General features: G+C 36.3%; 1 protein-coding gene across 3 annotated transcripts; it reads right to left on the reverse strand.

Moving 5' to 3' along the window:
- Window positions 1–6,348: 6,348 nt before the first annotated feature.
- Window positions 6,349–18,962, reverse strand: LOC100717984 (zinc finger protein 215-like). Of its 3 annotated transcripts, none has more exons than XM_063256644.1 (6): window positions 18,589–18,962; window positions 15,640–16,221; window positions 14,717–14,802; window positions 13,131–13,263; window positions 12,728–12,802; window positions 6,350–7,887 (listed from the first exon to the last, which is right to left on the reverse strand). In XM_063256644.1, the coding sequence occupies exons 2-6, from the start codon at window positions 16,037–16,039 to the stop codon at window positions 7,049–7,051; spliced, it is 1,533 nt and encodes a 510-aa protein (XP_063112714.1). In that variant the 5' UTR covers window positions 16,040–16,221; window positions 18,589–18,962; the 3' UTR covers window positions 6,350–7,048. The 3 variants fall into 3 exon arrangements, with proteins under 3 accessions (XP_063112715.1, XP_063112714.1, XP_063112713.1); XM_063256643.1 differs by having other exon boundaries at window positions 6,350–7,944; XM_063256645.1 differs by lacking the exon at window positions 15,640–16,221 and having other exon boundaries at window positions 6,349–7,944.
- Window positions 18,963–20,000: the final 1,038 nt, after the last annotated feature.

Genomic DNA, 20,000 nt, shown 5'->3' on the forward strand with positions numbered 1-20,000 from the left:
ATATATATATATATATATATGTATTCATATTCATTCTGATACTTGTTATGGGACTGTCCAATTTTAAAATTTCCTTTGGTTTGATTTTTGTTGTATGTCTCTAGAATGTATGCATTTCTTCTGACTTTTCTAATTTGTTGTTATTTATAACAATCCCTAATTCTCTTTTGTGCTTCTTTAGTAGTAGGAGTAGATATGTTTCTGTTTTCATCTCTGATAATATTTCTTTGGTTCTTCTCCTTTTTCTTGTATAGTTCACTTAACACTGTCAATTTTGTTTTTCAAAAAGTCCACTGTTCCTATTTTTGTCTCTATTTTATTTCTGATGTTTGTTATTTTCTCTACTAACTTTGGTGTTTGTTCTTGTTTTTCTGCTTCCTTGAGTTGACATGATAGGCTGTTTATTTGAAATTCTTCTTTTCTTCAATGTTGGCACTTATTGCCCTACAGATGAATGGAGAAGAAAATGTATCTCCCTCTTAGTACTGCTTTTGCTGTATCACACTATGGTATGTTATGTTTTCATTTGTTTCAAGACATTTTAAAACCTAAACCTTGGCATATTGGCTCTTGCCTGTAATTCCAGCACTCAGGAAGCTGTGGCAAGAGAGTCACTATGAGTTTGAGGCTTGCCTGGGCTACATAGTGACACAGTGAATTCAAAGCCATCCTGGACTACCCAGCAAGACGTTGTCTTGAAAAGCAAAACAAAACACACACAAAAATTTTTTTAATTTAAAATATACTCTTAATGTCTTCAGTGACCCAATGGTTGTTTAAGAGAATGTTAACTGCCTGCCATATGTTGATATAATTTCTAAGATTCCATTTTTAATTTTTTTTATTTTTCAATTCTTGTTCTTTCATCCATCAGTTTTGTTTTGTTTTTGTTTATTTTTTGTGGTACTGGTGATTGAACTCAGGGCCTTGCGCATGCCAGGCAAGTACTCCTCCACTGAGCTACATCTTCAGTCCCTTTAAGGGCCCATTAATAATTGAGTTCTAATTTCAGTTCATTGTATTCATGAGAAGATTCATGCTTGATTTTTAAAAATATATGTTTTGGCTGGATGTGGTGGTGTACTCCTATAATCCCAGCACTTGGCAGGCTGAGGCAGGAGGATTGTTGCAAGTTTGAGACAAGCCTGGCCTACAAAGTGAGCCCAAGGTCAGCCTGACCTGCATAGTGAGACCCTGTCTCAAACACATGCACACACACACACACACACACACACACACACACCATGTGTCATAGCCTAACATATTGTACCCTAGAGAATCTTCCATTTGTTCTGTATCTGTGTGAAACATTCTATATATGTCCGTTAGATCCATTAAGTTTATAGCAGACATGACCAACCTATGGCCCATGGGCCACACAAAGTGCTGGACAGATACTGATTCATCCCCACAAAGTCATAAACTTTAACATTATATAACTTTTACTGATTTTTTTTCATGACTTGCTTGCATGATGCTTGAGTACAGACTGTAGCAGACAACAGAATACTTACCTGTTTTCGGTAGGTAGAAGAGCCATCTATGTTTTCAAGACGATAGGATGTGCCCCTGACTACCACCCGAATCTTGGGATCACAGGAGAATGGCTAAGCCTTTCCCAGGGTCTTAACAAGCCAAGTTGCTTGGAGAAAACTGCCTTAGTCACTTCCTGATTCTCAGGGACTTCAAGGGCTGAGTTACTCAGAATTGACTGCCTGTCTGCTTTATAGGTCTCAGCAGTGAGTGAGTAGGGCTTCCTTGCTATCTCTGGTATAGCAGAAATGTGGCAGTGTTGCCAGACATTTTCTTTACAAAGCCTCTGCAGATTGAGCTGCTCAGGGAGGTCCACATGGGTTCTTGGGCAGTAGGAAAGTGGGCAGCACCATGTGGCTGGTTCACAGCGACAGGTCTGCTGAGCTTTTAGGGACAGCTCAAACATATCTTCACAGGATCCTGCATTCATAGGGTATGGGACAGGAAGGAGCTCTACTAGATTCTGTGTGGACACAAGTGACACTAAGGTCTGTGGCTCCATACTGTGGACTTCAGTTTATAGAGCACAAAGGAGAACTTCCTTAAGTTCCACAAATCACTGCAGTTAGTACTGAGACTTGAAGTAGTATTAATTGTTATCTTTCAGTTGCAGGATCCAACTGCAGGTCCTATCAAGTGGTATCAGGGCTTTTGGCACAAGTACTGTGATCCAAATTCTATGGGCTGTAGAGATCATCCCTAGGTCTTTCTTCACATGTACAGGTAGCTTGGGCTTGTGGAGTTGGTGTCTACTGTGGATGTATGGGGCATGGGGCAACCTTCCCTTGGTCCCATGGGTTAAGCACAGGTGTTACTGGGGTCTATGGCTTTGTTATTTATGCAGTGGTGGCAACATACCTCGTTCATGCTGAGCAAGTTCTGGTGGGGACAAGGCCTGTATTCTGGAGCTGAAAAACATATAGGCACTTCCTCTGGTCCCCAGGGACAAGCTTGAGTGAAGCTAAGGGTTTAGTACCTAAAGCTGCAGTCCCAAGGCTGTGGTCTGAGAAGGAAATCTCTCCTTGGTCTTACTGGATAAGCTCAGGTGTCAAAGGTGACTGGGGACACAGGTAGCAACACTCCTGGAACTGTGGAGCCTTTTTAGCTCCCAGCGGATCCAGGTGGGTAAAGCTAGAACTTTACAATATGAGCTAAAATCCCATGATTTTCAGCTTAAGCAGAGACCTCCATAGTGTCAGCAAAGCAATAGAAGCTGCTGGTCCTGAAGCTACAAGATGCTCAAGGGGTTGCTTACTTTGTTGTGAGGTCATACAAGCCTGAGGGTTCAGCAGCAGGAATTTAGATTGAGTGTTGGTTGTGTTTAAGTGTATGGGGTGAGAGATTGAGTAAATCCAAAGTGAGTTCCCTGTTTGCAACAGAGGAGTCATTTTTAGACCAATGTGCTCTCCCCAAACTGGATTTAAAGGACTATGGACTTCTGCAGTTAGGACCTCTAGTCTGCTGCTATGATTGGGTTTGCTGGTACTTTCCTGCTTAGATTGTGCTGGCTGTGTTTCCTTCTCTAAGTTGGGGAACTAGAATTGATACTGTGAATTGCTTTGTTCCTTTCTTTAGATTATCTTTTAAACTTTCTAGGTTTCCTATCACTTCTTACTAATTTCCAGAATTTCCCACTCACTTTTTTTTTTTTTTTTCCTTTTTATCGGTACCGGGGATCGAACTCACGACTGCCTGCTTGCAAGGCAGGCGCTTATGCCGCTGAGCTAAATCCCCAGGGCCCCCCCCCCCACTTTCCTCAAAATAATTTTTTCACTGCCTTCTTTGTCCTTTGTGGCAGAAGCATATGCTGGCATCTCTATTACATCTCGGCTCCCTCATTAATCTGGAATTTCCTTGTCCACATTTGTTCTTTGCTTGGTCAGACTAAACTTGATAGGTTCCATTCCTTTTATAAGCTGGACACCTGCTCTCTTTTTAAACTCTCAGTGTTCCTGACTGTGCATTGTACTCTATTCTCTGGAGAAGTAAATGAATTCATCTTGTTTTTGAGTCCTTAACTGCTGTTTGCTCCCTTGTATTAAAGGCTCTCAATACATGCTAAATATGCCTTCCTAAAAGGGAAGTTACATTCTTGCTAGTTGCTTATGAGTTAAATTTATTGACAGTCTCACTAAATTATTATTATTTCTCCTTTATGTTTTCTATCTGTCCAAAATGTGAATTTGTGAATAGGTTAAAATAGAGTATTTCCTGACGATTTTTAATATTTTAACCAGTTTTCCATGGCATGCTCACATTCTTCCATTTTAATTCATTTATGAATATTTATATTATATACAGTCAGCCAAACAAATATATGTACACTTCAGCCGTTCACTATGCTAATAAAAGTTTGGATGCTAATTGCCACTAATTTGAGCATCTTTTTAATTGTAGAGGTCAAAGGAAACCTGTATTTATCTCATGATGACTCAGTAAATTTAGCTTTAAATTTAAATGCAAGATTTTCCTTTCCTGATGTATGCATCTGGAATATATTAACTGTATATTCATAGTTAATATGTCTGCATAAGGTATAAGTATAAATACTGAGTTAACCATTTTTTCAGCAGTGATCTGAAGTGATAATTTGATACAGAGAATCTTTAAGTCTAGCTACAATCAATTTTGTCCAAAAGCTGTCTATTCCTACCTGGGCCAGTTGCATGCTGTATTACTAGTAAGGCACCTGTTATTGCCCTTAAAAAATGACAGCTACTTTAACTTGTTACTTCTACAAAACAAAGTTTGTAACAATTTTGTGAAATAAATTCTTAAATATTTGACAGAATTTTTAAATAGAGACTGCTATTAGAAATATTATAGACAGTCAAACCAGGAGAGACCCTCAAGAATCAATACCAAGGGTAAAAACACATTGCAACTGTGGTCAGAGGGGTATCTGCTGGAAGCCAGGCCTCAAGGTAAAGACAGAATAACCAGACAAATATGTTTCCCCAAAGATACATGCTAATGCCTAGTCCAATAAAGTTTGTATATACATCAATTCACCTCAGTGGGTGAACAAAACTCCTGGATCTATCCCTTCATGGAAAGTTGTTCTTTCCATGTATACTTGCTACATGACTTGCTTCTTTATTGGATCAATATTACCTAAGTGGCTATAATCTTATTGGTTGATCATACCCCACATTGTTCCTGCCCTATGATTTTGCTTCATAAACCTTCCTCTATGAAGTAGGTTCACTGGCAACCCATTCAGGCCCCCTCCTGTTTCTCTCAGGAGAAGCTGTCTCTCCCTTGATAAAATTTCAAACTTTTAACCTGTATTGTTCATTAGAACTCAGTCTTTGATTTTGAGGAACATGGACTTGGTGTATCAGACACCTAGCAAGTTGAGAGCTACATTTATTTCCCCTATATAATGTGAAAGTCCTGTATTATTATAGGGCAATTACACAGCTCTATAATAGTCTTCTCAGCCAGACAGGGTTTTTTTTTGTTGTTGTTGTTGTTTTTTTCACTTATTTAGGATTTTTTTTTTTTTTCGGACTGGGATCGAAATCAGGACTGCGTACTTGCAAGGCAGACACAAGACACTGAGCTAAATCCTTGGCTGTTCAGCATAGTTTTTGAAGAAAGTGGATATACATATCTCAGCTTATTCATTAGACTGTACCAGTGATCAACTATGTCATTAGCAAGTGACTACCCCAATTTGTTTTACTTTTCTCACTATTTTAATCAATTGTTCTAGAGTACTGAATAAATGGGATTAACAAGAACCTTGTTTATTCACTCTTAGGGTGGATTATAAAATCTCTCATAAGGCCTTTGAGTCTCTGCCTAGCAGTGTCTGTATGTGAACACTTCCTCTTACTCAGTGCCGTCTTCCAGCCGATGAACTTCTGTGTCCTGAATACATACTGCCATTTCTCTGTAGTTTTGTGTTCCTTGCTTTTCACTCATCATTTCTCCTTCCTAACACACCACCCACCATAAGCTAGCTAATCTGCTCTTTCATGAATCATCTTAGATATTTGCCTTTGATGGCACCATAACATTCAAGTATGAATGTATGATGGCATCCTAACATTCAAGCAGGCATGTGAAAAGACAGCAGAAAAGGTATCAATTGCCTGTAAATATCCTACAAGAAATAAAATATAAACACAATCTATAAAGGTACTTGAAGTTACTTTATACTGAAAGTAGCATAATTTTAAATGAAAGTTTAGGATAGGGATTTAGCTCAGCGGCACAAGCACCTGCCTGGCAAATGCAAGGCTGTGAGTTCAATCCCTGGTACCAAAAAAAAAAAGAAAAAAGAAAAAGCTTGACATGTAGGGATTTTTTAAAAAGGCACAAATACTTGATCATTAAGACAAAAGACAATTAAAATAGTATTTTTAACTTTTGATCACCTAAAGAAAATTACAGTTCATAAAAAAAGACTCAGAATACCTTTTTAAAAATCAGCCTCCATTATAATTACCATATCAATAAGTGATTTGATGATTCTATATTGAATATTTAGTGTATTTTTCTTGTTGGGCCTCTCCAAAAACTTACGTTAAGTTTGTTTACACATGAATTTCCACACCAACTTCTTGTATTGAGTTTTGTAATATAACTGTGTTCTGACGTAAAGGGAAGCAAAAACCCAGAATTTTTTACATGTATCAACTTACCATAGAAGTCCCCTCTAGTATACCGTCCCTGCTTTTGAATAAAGTCTGAACTCTGATGAGAAGCTACCATCATCATTCACTGAGAATTTCTCTAGTATGAATGATTTTGGGCGGAAGATTAAGATATACCACTTGGCTCAAAGAACCATTTGGGATCTGAAATAGCTTGCAGCAGACACAGTTTTGGTACACAGAGTATGAGGATACTTTATTGACCTCATGAAATCTGGAATAAATACAAAGTTCACCTCAGGCTATAGATTTCTCTATAGCGTGGATCTCAAAAAATATTTTTTAAAAATGCAGATTTCAAAAATACATACAAATGAACAACTCAACTTCCCATCACAGTTGTTAACTCCCTCAATTCAAAGCATACTAATGTTAAACATATTATTAGGGGTAGAATAAAGGGGAATAACTGGCAGTCACTGGTCTTGGCCGTTAATTTAGAGACTTCAGTCCTTACGGGTGTTCTCCTATGTTATATTTGTCATGCACTTCTGCTTTATTGTGACCTTCTCATAAAGACCACAGTTAATTAAATGTCAACTCCAAGCATATTTCTTGGATGCTTTCTAATATTATTTAATCAATAAATCCGGTGAATGTAAGAAACAATAGTATTTATGAACCAGAGAAAGGTGAAGATAACATACCAAAATGAGAGACAAAGATTTGTATGGTGATAGTATTTTAAAGTACAAGCCCTTGCAGCTTCATTTGAGAGTCTAGAAGAACTCTTAATTTCTCTCCAGTATTTTGTTACATTACTTTAGGAATACTTTTGACAAATGGTTCTGTAAATTTATTATATTCAGTAGATTCTCTCTAATATCCATGATGACAAATGAGTCTTGATCTTACTGACAGTAATCCAATGTTTCTTCCTTTCCAGTATTTACTTGAGTATGACGTTTTTGATGTTTAAGAAGGTTTGAACGGTGGTTGAAAGTTTTCTTGCAGTCCTTACATATGAATGGTCTCTCTCCCGTATGAATCATTTGATGTCGTATAAGGGAGGAACTACGGTTGAACGATTTTCCACAGTCAACACATTGATAGAGATTATCTCCAGAATGGAGTCTGTTTTCACTCTTACAGAAGGCTATTCCAGATGTATTTTCTTCAGAGGCCTTTGCTCGCATATGAATTTTTTGATGTTTTGTAAGGCTTGTGTGTCGGTTAAAGAATCTCCCACATTCATTGCATCTATAGGGTTTCTCTCCAGTGTGAATGATCTGATGTCTAATGAGGGATGAACTTCGGCTAAAGGCTTTCCCACATTGATAACACTCATAGGATTTCACTGTAATATGCCTTTTGTTGGACTGAATAATATGTGTATTAATGCCCAAGGCATTTTCACATTCATTATATTCTGAATGTGGCTTATTCACAGAATCTGAATTAAACTTGAAATTAGTTGTAAACTTATGGCCATTTGGGAACCTCATTTCTGTTGATGTTTCTGGTTGTATATCCCAAACAGAGTTAACTGACATAAAGCTTTTCTTATTGTCATTATATTCAGAGTCCCCTTCCTCACTGTAGACTGTCATATGAACAAAATCTTCTTGTGGCAAATTTTTGTCTTGCTTTTCCTGGTTCCTATGAAACTGATCCTTATCTCTCCATTTGCATAAGGAAGGATGTACATTTTTGGCAGTCACTGTCATATTTATCCCATGAGATGATTCTTCTAAAGAAACATTTTGCTTTAGAATTGAATCTTGGTTTTGTGAAATAGTGTCCATGTCTAAAAAACTTAGACATACTAAATGACAGGAAACCACTTAATGAGGAAAGAGAGATGCAAGTACATAAACATTTATGCATGTGTCATGGGTCGTAAATACTGAAAGAAAATGTTACATGAATGTGATGAATTGCAAAAAAAGAAACTTTGAAAGAATTAAACAGAAATCTTAGAAATAAGGAGTTCACTAAGTCAAATAAAAATACAGTTGAAAGTCTCAAAAACCGATTAGAACAAGTGAAATTATGAAGTCTGAAATTGAATACAGCTCTTTTGAACTATTCATGTCAGAAAAGGAAAAAAAGAAAAAAATAGAAGATTAACTAAAAAGAACCTTCAAGAGCTATGGGATACTACTGAAAAAACATTCATGTTTCTGGAATATCAAAGCCAAGGAGCAAAAGTTAAAGGCACAGAAAATCTATTTAGTAAAAGAATATCAGAAAATATCCCTCTTTTGGGAAAGATATGAACATCTACGTGCAGGAATTTTACAGAATCCCAAATAAACATAAACCAGAAAAGATCTTCACTGTAGAATGTTAAAAAATGTCAAAGGCCAAAACAATGAATTTTAAAATCTGCAAGAGAAAAGTGCCAAGTCACATTTAAAGTTACCTCCATCAGACAAGTAGCAGACTTACCAACACAAAGTTTATAAACCAGGAGGAAATGGAATGTCATATTCCACAGTGTGAAAGAAAGTAACTGCCTACAAAGAAAACTATGCCCAGCATAAGACAAGCAAAGATCGCCTAAGACAAACAAAACCTGATAGAATTCATGACTACAAGACAGACCAGTCTTCAATGGATCTGAAGGGATTCCTGCATCCAGAAGTGAAAGGAAGATGAATATCATCACAAAAGTATGCTAAAGCATGAAATTATTAGAAAATCAGAAAAAAAGAGAAGTAGAAAATAATGAATAATCAGTACAATAAACCATCATCCCACAAAGATTAAAGTGGAAGAATAAAAACATCTAGAAGAAATTCAACAGAATGGTAAAAAATAAGTCCTTACCTTTCAATAATGGCCTAGCATGCAAATGAACTACATTACTCAATTAAAAGACATAGATTTGCATTTTTAAAAATCCAAGAATATGCCACCTGCAGGAAACTGACTTTATCACTAAACACTAAAGACAAAGATGAAAAGTGATATTTCAGGCACATGGAAATGAAAACCAAGTGGTAAAAGTTGTTCTTGGGTCTGACAAAAATAGATAGTTAGATGAAACCTGCACAAAAAGATAAAGCTCACTATATAATGACCAAAGGATTAATTCAATAAGAAGCTATAACAAGTGACTGGGAATGTGACTCAGTAGCAGAGTATTTGCCTGCCATGCATGAGGTCTAGGGTTCAGTCATTAGCACAGTCAAACAAACAAACAAACCAAAACAGAAAAAAGATATGATGGTAAACCTTTATGTACCTAATGCTCAAACACTCAATAAAATAAATATGAAATCCAAAAGAAGAGACAGATTCTGATACAGTAATAGTGGAGGTTCAATACCCTATTTTCAGCAATGGACAGATCAGCCAGTCAACAATATAACAAAGAAACATCAGTTAAATTATACTGTGGATCAAACGGACCTACAGAACACAATCCAACAACTGCAGAATACATATTCTTATCTGCACATGGAACTTAGCATAGACTATACATTAGGCCAGAAAACAAGTCTTAATAATTTTTTTTAAAAAACCAAAACCTAAGAAAACTTCCTCTGAAATCATATACTATAACATTTCTTACCACAATCGGTAAAATTAGAAGTCAAGAACAGGAGAAACTCTAGAAATACAAATGGAGATTGAATAACACACTTTGAAAAAGTAGTGTGTCATTGAGGAAGTTAGAAGGAAAATTAAAAATCTTCTTGAAACAAATGAAAATGGAACCACCTTACTAAACCTTGTAGGATACAACAAAAAGAGTACTGAGATAGAAATTCAATGAGTAGTACCTATATAAAAAATATATTTAAAATAACCTAATATTGCATCTCAAAGATTTAGAAAAGCAAAAACAAACCAAATTCTAAATTAACAGGAGTCATTAAAGATCACAGCAGAAATTCCATATTAAAAAAAAGTAGACAAGATAAACGAAATCTGAAAAAACTAGCAACATGTGCTTAGCTATACTAACTGAAAAAAAGACTCAGAAATGAAAGAGGAGACATTAAAACTAGTACCACAGAAATACAAGGATCATTAGGAAAAACTACAAATTGGAAAACACAGAATAAAGTATGAATTCCAGGATATACATGAACTACCACAATTTACAAAGAAATAAAAAACCTGAATAGAACAATTACAATACTAAGGTTGAAACAGTAATGGGAAGCCTCCCAACAAAGCTCAGAATCAGATGGCATCCTTGTTGAATTTTACCAAGTTAAAAAAAAAAAAAGAACTAAGTGTCAATTCTTTGTAAACTATTTCTCAGAATTGAAAGGAAAAGAATCCTTCCAAAAACAGAAAAATCAAGCTGCAAACAAACAAAAACTACAACAAAAGCAAAATAATAACAATAATGATAACAAAACAATAGCAATATAAGATTTCAAACCAAAAATGACAGGAGTTTAACAAGAGTTGTTATATTGCACACTGTTATCTTCAAAATAGTTGCTCACGTTATCAGATACAAGCATGCAAAACTGATCAAACCATGTAATTTCCCTTTGATCAGTCTTTCCTTACTGTATCGATTGTAACTTTTGAATCTTATTTACTCTTTCAGTTTCTTACCCTAGCAAGACAAAACAGTGTTTACACATGCAAGTCTGATTTATTTCACTTATGAGCAGCATTATCTTGTTAACAAAACTAATCAAGGACACATACACAAGTGAAAACCAAATACTAATAAGAACACAAAGGCAAAAATTCTCCACAAAATTCTAGCAAATCAAATTCAACAGCACATAAAAAGCTCATTTATCCCAGTTGGTTTCACCACTGGGATGCAAGCATAGTTGAAGATTCACAAATCAATTAACATAAAACAAATCCATCAAATGAAAGATAAAAATCATATGATCATCTCAATAGATGTAGAACAGCATTTTATAAAATTCTGATCAACTTAGTAGATACAGAAAAAGCACTGAATAAAATTCAACATTTTTTCATAATAAAAATTCTGTACAGAATAGGTATAGAAGGATGATATATTGAATAATAAAAGCTATATATAATAAACACAGGTCACCATCATACTGAATGGGGGAAATCTGGAAGTACATTTTCCAAGGAACAAGGTAAGAGTTATTCTGAGCCCTTTAATTCAATATATGCCACTTAATTAGTCATCATATGCCACTTAATTCTAAGTGGCTAATGAGAGCTTCTCACAGCATGCCAGTATCAGTGTATTTAAACAAATGGCCGCTGACATCCAAGAGAAAGAAGCAGAAGCTGCCAGTTCATTATAAGTTGGACTAGGAAATGGCAAAGTATCATGTATCTGTATTTTAGTTATTAAGCTGTTTTACTACTGCCTGAGATTCAAAGTGAAGGAAAACAAGGTCTACAACTTTAGGGGATGAGTGAGAATGATTTTGTTACCATCATTAATAAATCATAATTTTTAAATTATTTAGGAAATTAAATTATGCTTACTGAAGTAAATGCCAAGTTGCTTAAGGTATCATGTTTAAATGATGAAATCAGAACAAAATCAGGGAATATGTTTTAGTTTTAGGATGGAATGATTCTTACCTATAAAACTGACAGTCATAAAACAGTGGGGTTACAATGAGATGTACTTGTATGAGAACAAGTTTAAAAATATGTATGCAAGACTTATTTTTATACTGTTTGAATAGGCAATTACGCAAGGTACTATAATACATAAAAAGAACAGGAAAATGACATATTTCTGGTACATTTTGGGACAAACCTTGAGAATATTCCCACAATTTATAAAAAATAAAATCTTCTGAAATCACAGATGTATCATAAAGACATGGCTTTTTAAAAAAAGACAAAACTCAAGCCTCTGGACATTATGGCATATGCCTGTAATCCAGAACTCTGAGACGCTGACGCAAAAGGATTGCAACTTCAAACCCATACTGGGTACTTAGCAATATCCTGTCTCAAAATAAAAAAGGACTAGGGATGAATCTCAATGCAAAGGTCTGGTATCATGCAAAAATGAGAACAAAAGCCTCAAACCAACATGTTAGTAATGTGTAGCTCTAAGGAATGAAGTAATGGGTGAATTACATTCTTCTTCATACTATTCTGTGCTTACTAACATTTATCTCAACTTTATATTCACTTGCAAAGTGTCAATAAGAACAGATTATGAGGAGGGTAGGGAGTTAATGCATAAAAGGCTATACAATCAAAGAAGGAAAAGTAAAAGATTATTCAAAGCTACCTTAGTATAAAACAGGTTTTCTTCTGCTTCAAAAAAAGAATAATGTTCAATGTTAAGCTAGCTAATGTATGCTTATTTAGCTAGACAGTGTTCTCAGGGTGTTACATGCCTCAACTCATTTAGTCCTCACAGTAGGTACTTTAAAGTTATAGGTAAGGAGTTGTCCCAAGTCACATAGCTTGAGTAACTATTTGTGGGCCTAACCTAGGGCACTATTTTACTACATAAAAAAGAGCCTGTGAACAAAAGGCAATGATATTCATTTCTCTTACCCCCTCATAGTTTAGGTATTTTTGCTGTCACCTCCACAACAAATAATTCTAACAGTTAACTTCCTACAAATATTTTGTATTTGCCTGGTTCTTACCCACAATGGTCCTTCTTGGGATTTCTCCTTCCATTATCCATCTTTTTTTCTCACTCTGCAAGTCAGGGATCTCAACTGCTTTGGAAAATAAGTGAGCTGTTAGTTGAGAAAATCAAATAACAACAAGAAACCATATACATTTCATTTTATTTTTTTATTTTATTGGGAAGAGAATTCCATTCCAATGCAGTAGGCTAAACTACTGAACACAAGGCCAAAAAGTGCCACGGACCTGTGTATTTCTGGCTCTATACCAAGAAGGACTTTCAACTCGACAGAACAGGAAGATCTACTGTTATAAAACCTGAACATAGAGCCAAATAAACATAACAGCTTCAGCAGTTCTAATTTTAATAGCTGATTCTACTAGTAGACAATGTAGATAAATGTAGTCAGATACCACCTTTATGCAGTGAACTCAGGTTCCTGTAATTCTCCAGCATCACATTCCTGTACAGGTTCTTTTCAGCAGAGTCCAGTTGTCCCCACTCTTCCTCACTGAATTCCACAATCACATCTCTGAATGTTACTGGTTCCTAAAACATTAAGTTCATTGTAAGTAAAGGTCACTCCTAAGAATATTACCAGAGGTAGAATAAATTTGGAAAAAATACGATGGGAGCCAGAATATACAAGAAATTGATAGGACAATTTTTGGGTTGAAAGTAATAAAGAAGAAATTATATTAATTGTAGTAAGGGCCAGTCAACTCTCTGACAATTGCAGAATGGAAAGGACACCCAGTCCGTATTCCATCTACTTGACTTTGAGAAGAAAAGAACAATTAAAATAACTGGAATAAAACAATCTGAGAAAGCACAAGGAATTTACAGAAAAGGACAAGAAGAGTTAAGGTATATTTAAGAGAAATTTGTATGAAAATGTAGGCTCTGATGAGAAAAAGAAAGGACATTTTCTCTAATTCAGAAACATAGCCTGTTCTCTTATCATCAGACCTCATAGTACAATGTCACCTCATCAGACAGGCAAGACTGATGATTACTGATTAGTCATTAGTATGTTAGGCTCCATTCATTTGTAATAATTATTTCTATTTGCAGTGATCTTATTTGCTTTTATTTGACTGTATGCTTCTATCAGAATGTTATTACCATAAGGCAAAGACACTGACATTATTAACATTCATAGCTGTCAGAAAAGGGTCTGGCACATTAGGCTTAAATATTTGTTAATAAGTAAATTCTCTCACCTCACGTTATCAATTGGTTCACTTCTCTCTCCTGAACTTTCAACGTCGCCTTTATCTGTGTTTTTAATCACACTGAAATATATAAAATTCTTTCCTTTTTACCCTTTCAAGTCAGTCTCTTAAAGTTGCCTACATTTGTTTTGTCTATTTCCTGATCTTCTCTTTCTGCAACCCAAGGCTACCTGGCTTCCCTCCTTGTGCATTTTAGTGAGTATACACTACTTAGGTTGTATTATTTTATTTTTGAAAATATTTTTTTTAATTTCTCATAGTTGGTTTTAGTGATATCATATTTCCTACTTCCATCACTGTTTCTTTCCTTTCAGTATCCTTTGATTTTTTTTTTTTTTTTTACTCTTGCTTAGTAAATCACATTGATCAGGATTCTATTCATGGGTCTGCTTCACTTTTAGTTCTAAACATCCTATGGTAAGGCTCAAGCTTCAATTATTGTGTATATTCTTTTCTTCTTTGGTACCAGGGATTGAACACACAACTTCACACTTGCCAGGCAGGTGCTGTACCACTGATTTATGTGCCCCGCCCCTATCATCTATATTCTTGAGGGAGCAGGTTCACACGGACTACAAAAGGCTAGGACAAAGTATTTTCCATAGAGTCTATTACCAACGAAAATAGGTATAATGTTTCATGAGAGAATAAGTGACTCGAGCATGCCCTTGGATGGAACTATGTTTGACAAAAGTTAAAAGGCAAGTAAAAGCAGGTCATATTCAAAAAGAATACACATTCTAGCAAAAAGTGGGAACCTAACTCACTTGAGGCTTGCCTATTAGTGAGTCAGCTTTCCTGTTCTCCTCCTTGGTGTCGCTCTTCTGAGGGGAAGAGTCTTTGAAAGGTATACCTGAGTAAGAAGAGAGAAAATGTTAGGGAGCCAAGTTCTGCCCTGGAGCCATTTTTGATGATTACAGCAGTGGATTTAACATAGGATTCATACAAATCACCTATGAATGATTAGAACTCTGAAAAAATAATGATGTCAGGTACTATTAGAAATGAGAATCTAATTATTAAGTACTATTGTTTTTTCATTATAGATGTCCCACAGGGACTTCCAATTCAATATACTATGTGGTTAATGTATTATCCCTTCTACATAAACACAAAATTTGGTTCTTATATCCCATTCATAGAAAACATGAGTTCACACCAAATGGTATTCTACCTACACCTTACAATCAGCCAATAATTCTTTTAGGTATGAACTACTCTATTTTGCTAATGATCCCTCATTTCCTATTATAATAGCTTAAATGGTTTCCTAATTTCAGAAGCCTCAGCTCCATCCTTTTCATGAGAAGTTGGTAAAATTTCTGCATAGGGCTACATGGTAAATATCTGACACTTGCAGGCAATAGTCTATTGTGCAACTACGCAGCTCTAGTCATAGCATGAATACATCTATTGACCAAATATAAGTTAATGGACATGGCTATGGTCTAACAAAATTTATTTCCAAAATTATTTGGCTCATGGGCCAAATCCTGCTCTAGACTGATGTATATTTTTAACAGGCAAATCAAACTGTGCGAGATCTAGTTCTGTATTTTCATGACCTACAGAATAAAGTTCAGGCTTTCTGCTGCAGTAACTGAAAGACCTTCATGACCTGGCACTTGATACTCTCTAGCTTCAGAAAAAGATAATGTTTTTTTTTTTTCATACTTTTCTACAGTCTTACCCTTGTTTTTGAGCATTTCAATGACATCCTCTATGAAGGTCACCACATCTTTGCTATCCTTCAGATGGTGTAAATTTACCCAAGTCCTGAGTTCTTCAGGGAGGATTGCCAGGAACTGTTCCAGCACTACCAGTTCCAAGATCTGTTCCTTTGTGTGAATTTCAGGTCTCAGCCATTGAAGACAGAGCTTCCAGAGTTGGTTCAGGGCTTCATGGGGCCCAGAGGCTTCGAAATACTGGAAATGTCTGAACTTCTGGCGAGACACTTCAGAGTCATGTAAGTCTATAACAGGGAGGCTCTCCTGCTGCCAAGACATATCTGCTCTTAAGACCTCACTCTGTTCACACAGAGCCAGGTTTTGAGGTTCTGAGACAGTGACGAACTTGTTCAGAGGCTCCATCTTCCTAAACCAAATGCCCACTATAGTTCAGATTTGTCCTGCTAAGGGATTGCAGTACTTCTCAAGCTTGGACTATACACTTATTTACTATACACATTATGCTCTGCATCAGTTTATATGATACTAAGGAGAAGAGTTCCAGAAACTTCAGACATAAATCCAAAATTCAGCATCCTGAGAAACTGAAAACAAATCAAAATAAAACAAATTTGACACACAGAAAAATAAACATCTATTAGCACAGAGTTAAAAAATAAAATTGTATAATGATCATAAAATTTCCTAACAAAAATAAGTACTTATAGAGGTTTTTTGGGTTTTGTTTTTTGTTTTTTTTGAGACAGGGTATCACCATGCATTTCAGGCTGATCTTGAGCTCATTTTGTATCCCAATGTGGTCTCCAAATTGCTAGGATCTCCTGTCTCAGCCTCCAGAGTGCTGGGATTATAGGCATGCACCACCACACCTGGCCTTAGATTTCATTTTTGTTTTTCCTTAAACCCAAGTACAACTAGTACAAAACAAGCACAATGCTATAGAAAAAGAATCATAAAAAAATCAGTAAACAAAATGACTACTTAAAACCTGCTGGTAGAAAACTCTCAAGAAGAGGTAACAAGTCCCAGCAAAAACCTGAACTATGCCTACATACTTTTAAAAAATATTTTTATCATAAAAAGCAAAACAGAAAAAAGGATAGAAATGATACAGAATTTTAAAATTAGTAGGAAATTAACATGACAATATGCAGCTAATGTGCTGCATACTGTTATCTTAGAAGTAGTTGTTCAGGTTATAAGCTTTAGGCATACAAAGTGATCAAAAAGCAAACAATGACAGCACAAACTGTTCTTTTTGATGAACTAATAGAGATTAGTAGTACAGTTCTCTATCTTCCCTGGTCATTCAGGGAATGCAATTAAAACAACACTGAGATTGCATCTCACTCCAGAAAGAATGGCTGCTATCAAGAAATCAATGGATAACAAGTGTTTGTGGAGCTGTGGGTAAAAAGGAACTCTTTAACATAAAAAGAGACAGAAAAACTCACAGAGCATATGTCAAAAGCAAATTAAATTAAATCAAAAGGAAAAAGTAGAAATAAAAGGAAACACCTAAGAAAGAAATGATTGATTAAAAAATCAAGATAGCTATGGTAACAATAAATATACTAGATAAAAATTTAAACTCAACTACATAAAACTTGAGAGACATCCCAAAATGAATAAAAAGCTTAAAGAGGATGATCTAAATCTTATCAAGCAAATACGTCATTATATGTATTACACATACTTAATATATTAGGGGATATAGTAAATATATAATGAATTAATAGTAAGTTAGATGAAAGAAGCAGTACAACTCACGAAATATAACTGTCATTAATCAAATTACATACTTGAAAGAAAATTATACCAAGTCTCAAAAAACCAAGAAAAGAAAACCGTAATATAACAGAAATGACAGATTAGGCAACTTTCTAAATCCTAAATATTCTACATTAAAATCTACAGAATAGTTCAAGTTCTGCTGTTAGTGGATGACAAAGCCTTCCTTATACATAACTAACAAAACATAGATGATTAACCTTTCAGCTCAGGAAGTGAGAAGAAGCAACGAAATCTTCTGGAGGAAATTTTCAGGTTAAAATCATAAATTAAACTAATGAATTTTTCAGTGTACATAATTGTAAAGTTAAGAAAAATAAGTAGAGATGATCAGGATGATATGAATGCACCTAAGATTTCTGAGGAGAAACAGTTTAGAATAACAGTTTTGAGGATAGAGGGTTTACGGTATATAGGCATGACTGAATAGCTTTAGTGGCCAATTAGCAATGGACACTGGAATAAGCACAGCCCCAAACCGCTAACTTTAAACGTTATTCTCTGAGTCTCTGAAGGTGAGACTTAGAATAACGTTAAAAACGTCCCTCCCTCTGGGAGGGACCAGGGCTGCGCAGTTTAATAAAAAAGTTAGCTTAATATAACCAGGTGCCGTTAGTTTGATGGATCTTATGGCCTTAAAGATCTTGAACAGCTGCTAAGTATGGCAAAAGGAGAGTGTCTGTAAAGGGGGTTGACTTTAATAGTTTAGGTCATGGGTAGGGTAGAAGCTTAAAACAGGAAGAGCCTTATGAGATTAACTCAGGTAAATAAAAGTTTGCAAATTAGTGTTTGAAATACATAAGGGGTTTTACCTGGAGGCTTTAATGTTTTACAGAGGTGGTTAAGAATGATTGTGAAAGCAAAGCAAGAGGAAATTAAAGGAAAACTCCTCTGTCTTTCCCAGTTGATCTGTCCAGTCACAGCTGGTATTTCCCATAAAGCTCCACACTAGCCATTCCAGATCATCTCATCTAGGATGGTCTACGCATCTGGAGGATGGGCCCGGTACAGAACCGAAGAAGGGGCAGCAGTGAAGCCAAATTCCCGGCTCAGCAGAACTGGATCCAGATCCAGTTTCGGATCCTAGCCCCCTTAATCTCGAGCTCTGTTCTTTCCCCAGCCCATGCGGCCCTCCCTGTACTTCCCGTCAGCTCACCCACCTGGATTCCAGGGCAGAGTCCGCGAAGAGCAGAGCTGGAAGCCGCCAACTGCCAGCAAGCTGAATCTGTGCATTCAGCGTGGGCCCCCTCAAGCGTGATTCCAGTTCTGCGCACTCACTTCCCCAACTGCCCGTGACCCAGGTGATACTTGTGAGCACAGTTGTTATCCAGGGCCTGGTGCCAGAGTCGAAAAGAGCCGCCGAAGTCACCGTCCTGCCTGCTGGAAGAAGCTGGCAGTTGACAGTCCCAGGGACCAAAGAACCTTTGGCCTCACAGGGACTTCAACCGATCCACTAACTGCCTTGGCACAGTTTCACGCATGCGCACCTGGAGAGGAGGAAGCCCCCAAAACCCCTCCAGGCCAGCTCCGGATTAGGGCCTAATTGGACCGCCCCTTTCGCAGACCCCGCCCCTCCTCAGGCCCCGCCCCTTTCTGCAGGAACCTGATAAGATTAAACTCTTTGATCTGCTAAAGGATTCAGGTCTTTGTTCTGGTGAATTGAAAGAAGGCCACAGACTCAGCAACTTCTTTCTCCTGGGGAAAACTCACCAAAAATTTTCCTTACTTTCTACTTCTCCCACTCCCATTAACCTGGAACCCTACAGAACTGACACAATTTCAAAAGCTATTCTTTACTGATTTATCAATTTACTGATTTGTTCAGTTTTTCAACGAGGTAAAATATTTTAAAGATCTGAGTTCAGTTTTGGCTTCCTGGTTGTGAAGTATCATGAAACATTATCTGTTAGGCATTTGGATTTTATAATCTGGAGACCAGAGTTGTGATAGATGGTAATTCTAAGAGTGAAATGACATTGATGGAGCCTGGGGAAAAGGCTGGGATTTGCTTTGAGGAGTATCCATAACATTGTTTGAGACAAGAAATTTTCAAGTTGAAACCAAAAATTAAATGTATCTGCAAAGTCAATGAGGATAAGCCTAAAATGCAGGAGTTCTAGTAGATGTGAGGACTAACAAGGAAAGAAAGTGTGTGTCACAGAAGAGGGAATGCCCAATAGTATTGATTACATGGTAATATAACTAGCGCTTGAATAGACAGACATGTACATAGTGGTGTAAGAGTAAAACAAGACAGTACAAAGTGATTAGTCAGGGAAGCTTTAAATCTAGGCCAGGAGTTGGTGAAGATAAAGGAAGATGAGAAGTAGGGCCTTTTTCCAACCTACTTTGGACTCTTCACTGTCATAAATTATATGTTATTTGCATTTAATTATCATCATAACAATAATGGTAGACATCTTTCATATCATTTGTTAATATGAAGAGATGAAAAAACAGAGTTCAAGTTCAGATTTCTTAATACTTGGTCTGTTGCTAGATGTACTGTGCTTCAAATTTAGATAACCATTATTAAGGTTCTGAGATTTCTAGAATATTTTCTGGAATCAGG

Source organism: Cavia porcellus, unplaced genomic scaffold, assembly GCF_034190915.1.
Source record: "Cavia porcellus strain 051 isolate PalLab524CR breed Dunkin Hartley unplaced genomic scaffold, mCavPor4.1 scaffold_9, whole genome shotgun sequence".
In the NCBI taxonomy this organism is placed as follows: Eukaryota; Metazoa; Chordata; class Mammalia; order Rodentia; family Caviidae; genus Cavia; species Cavia porcellus.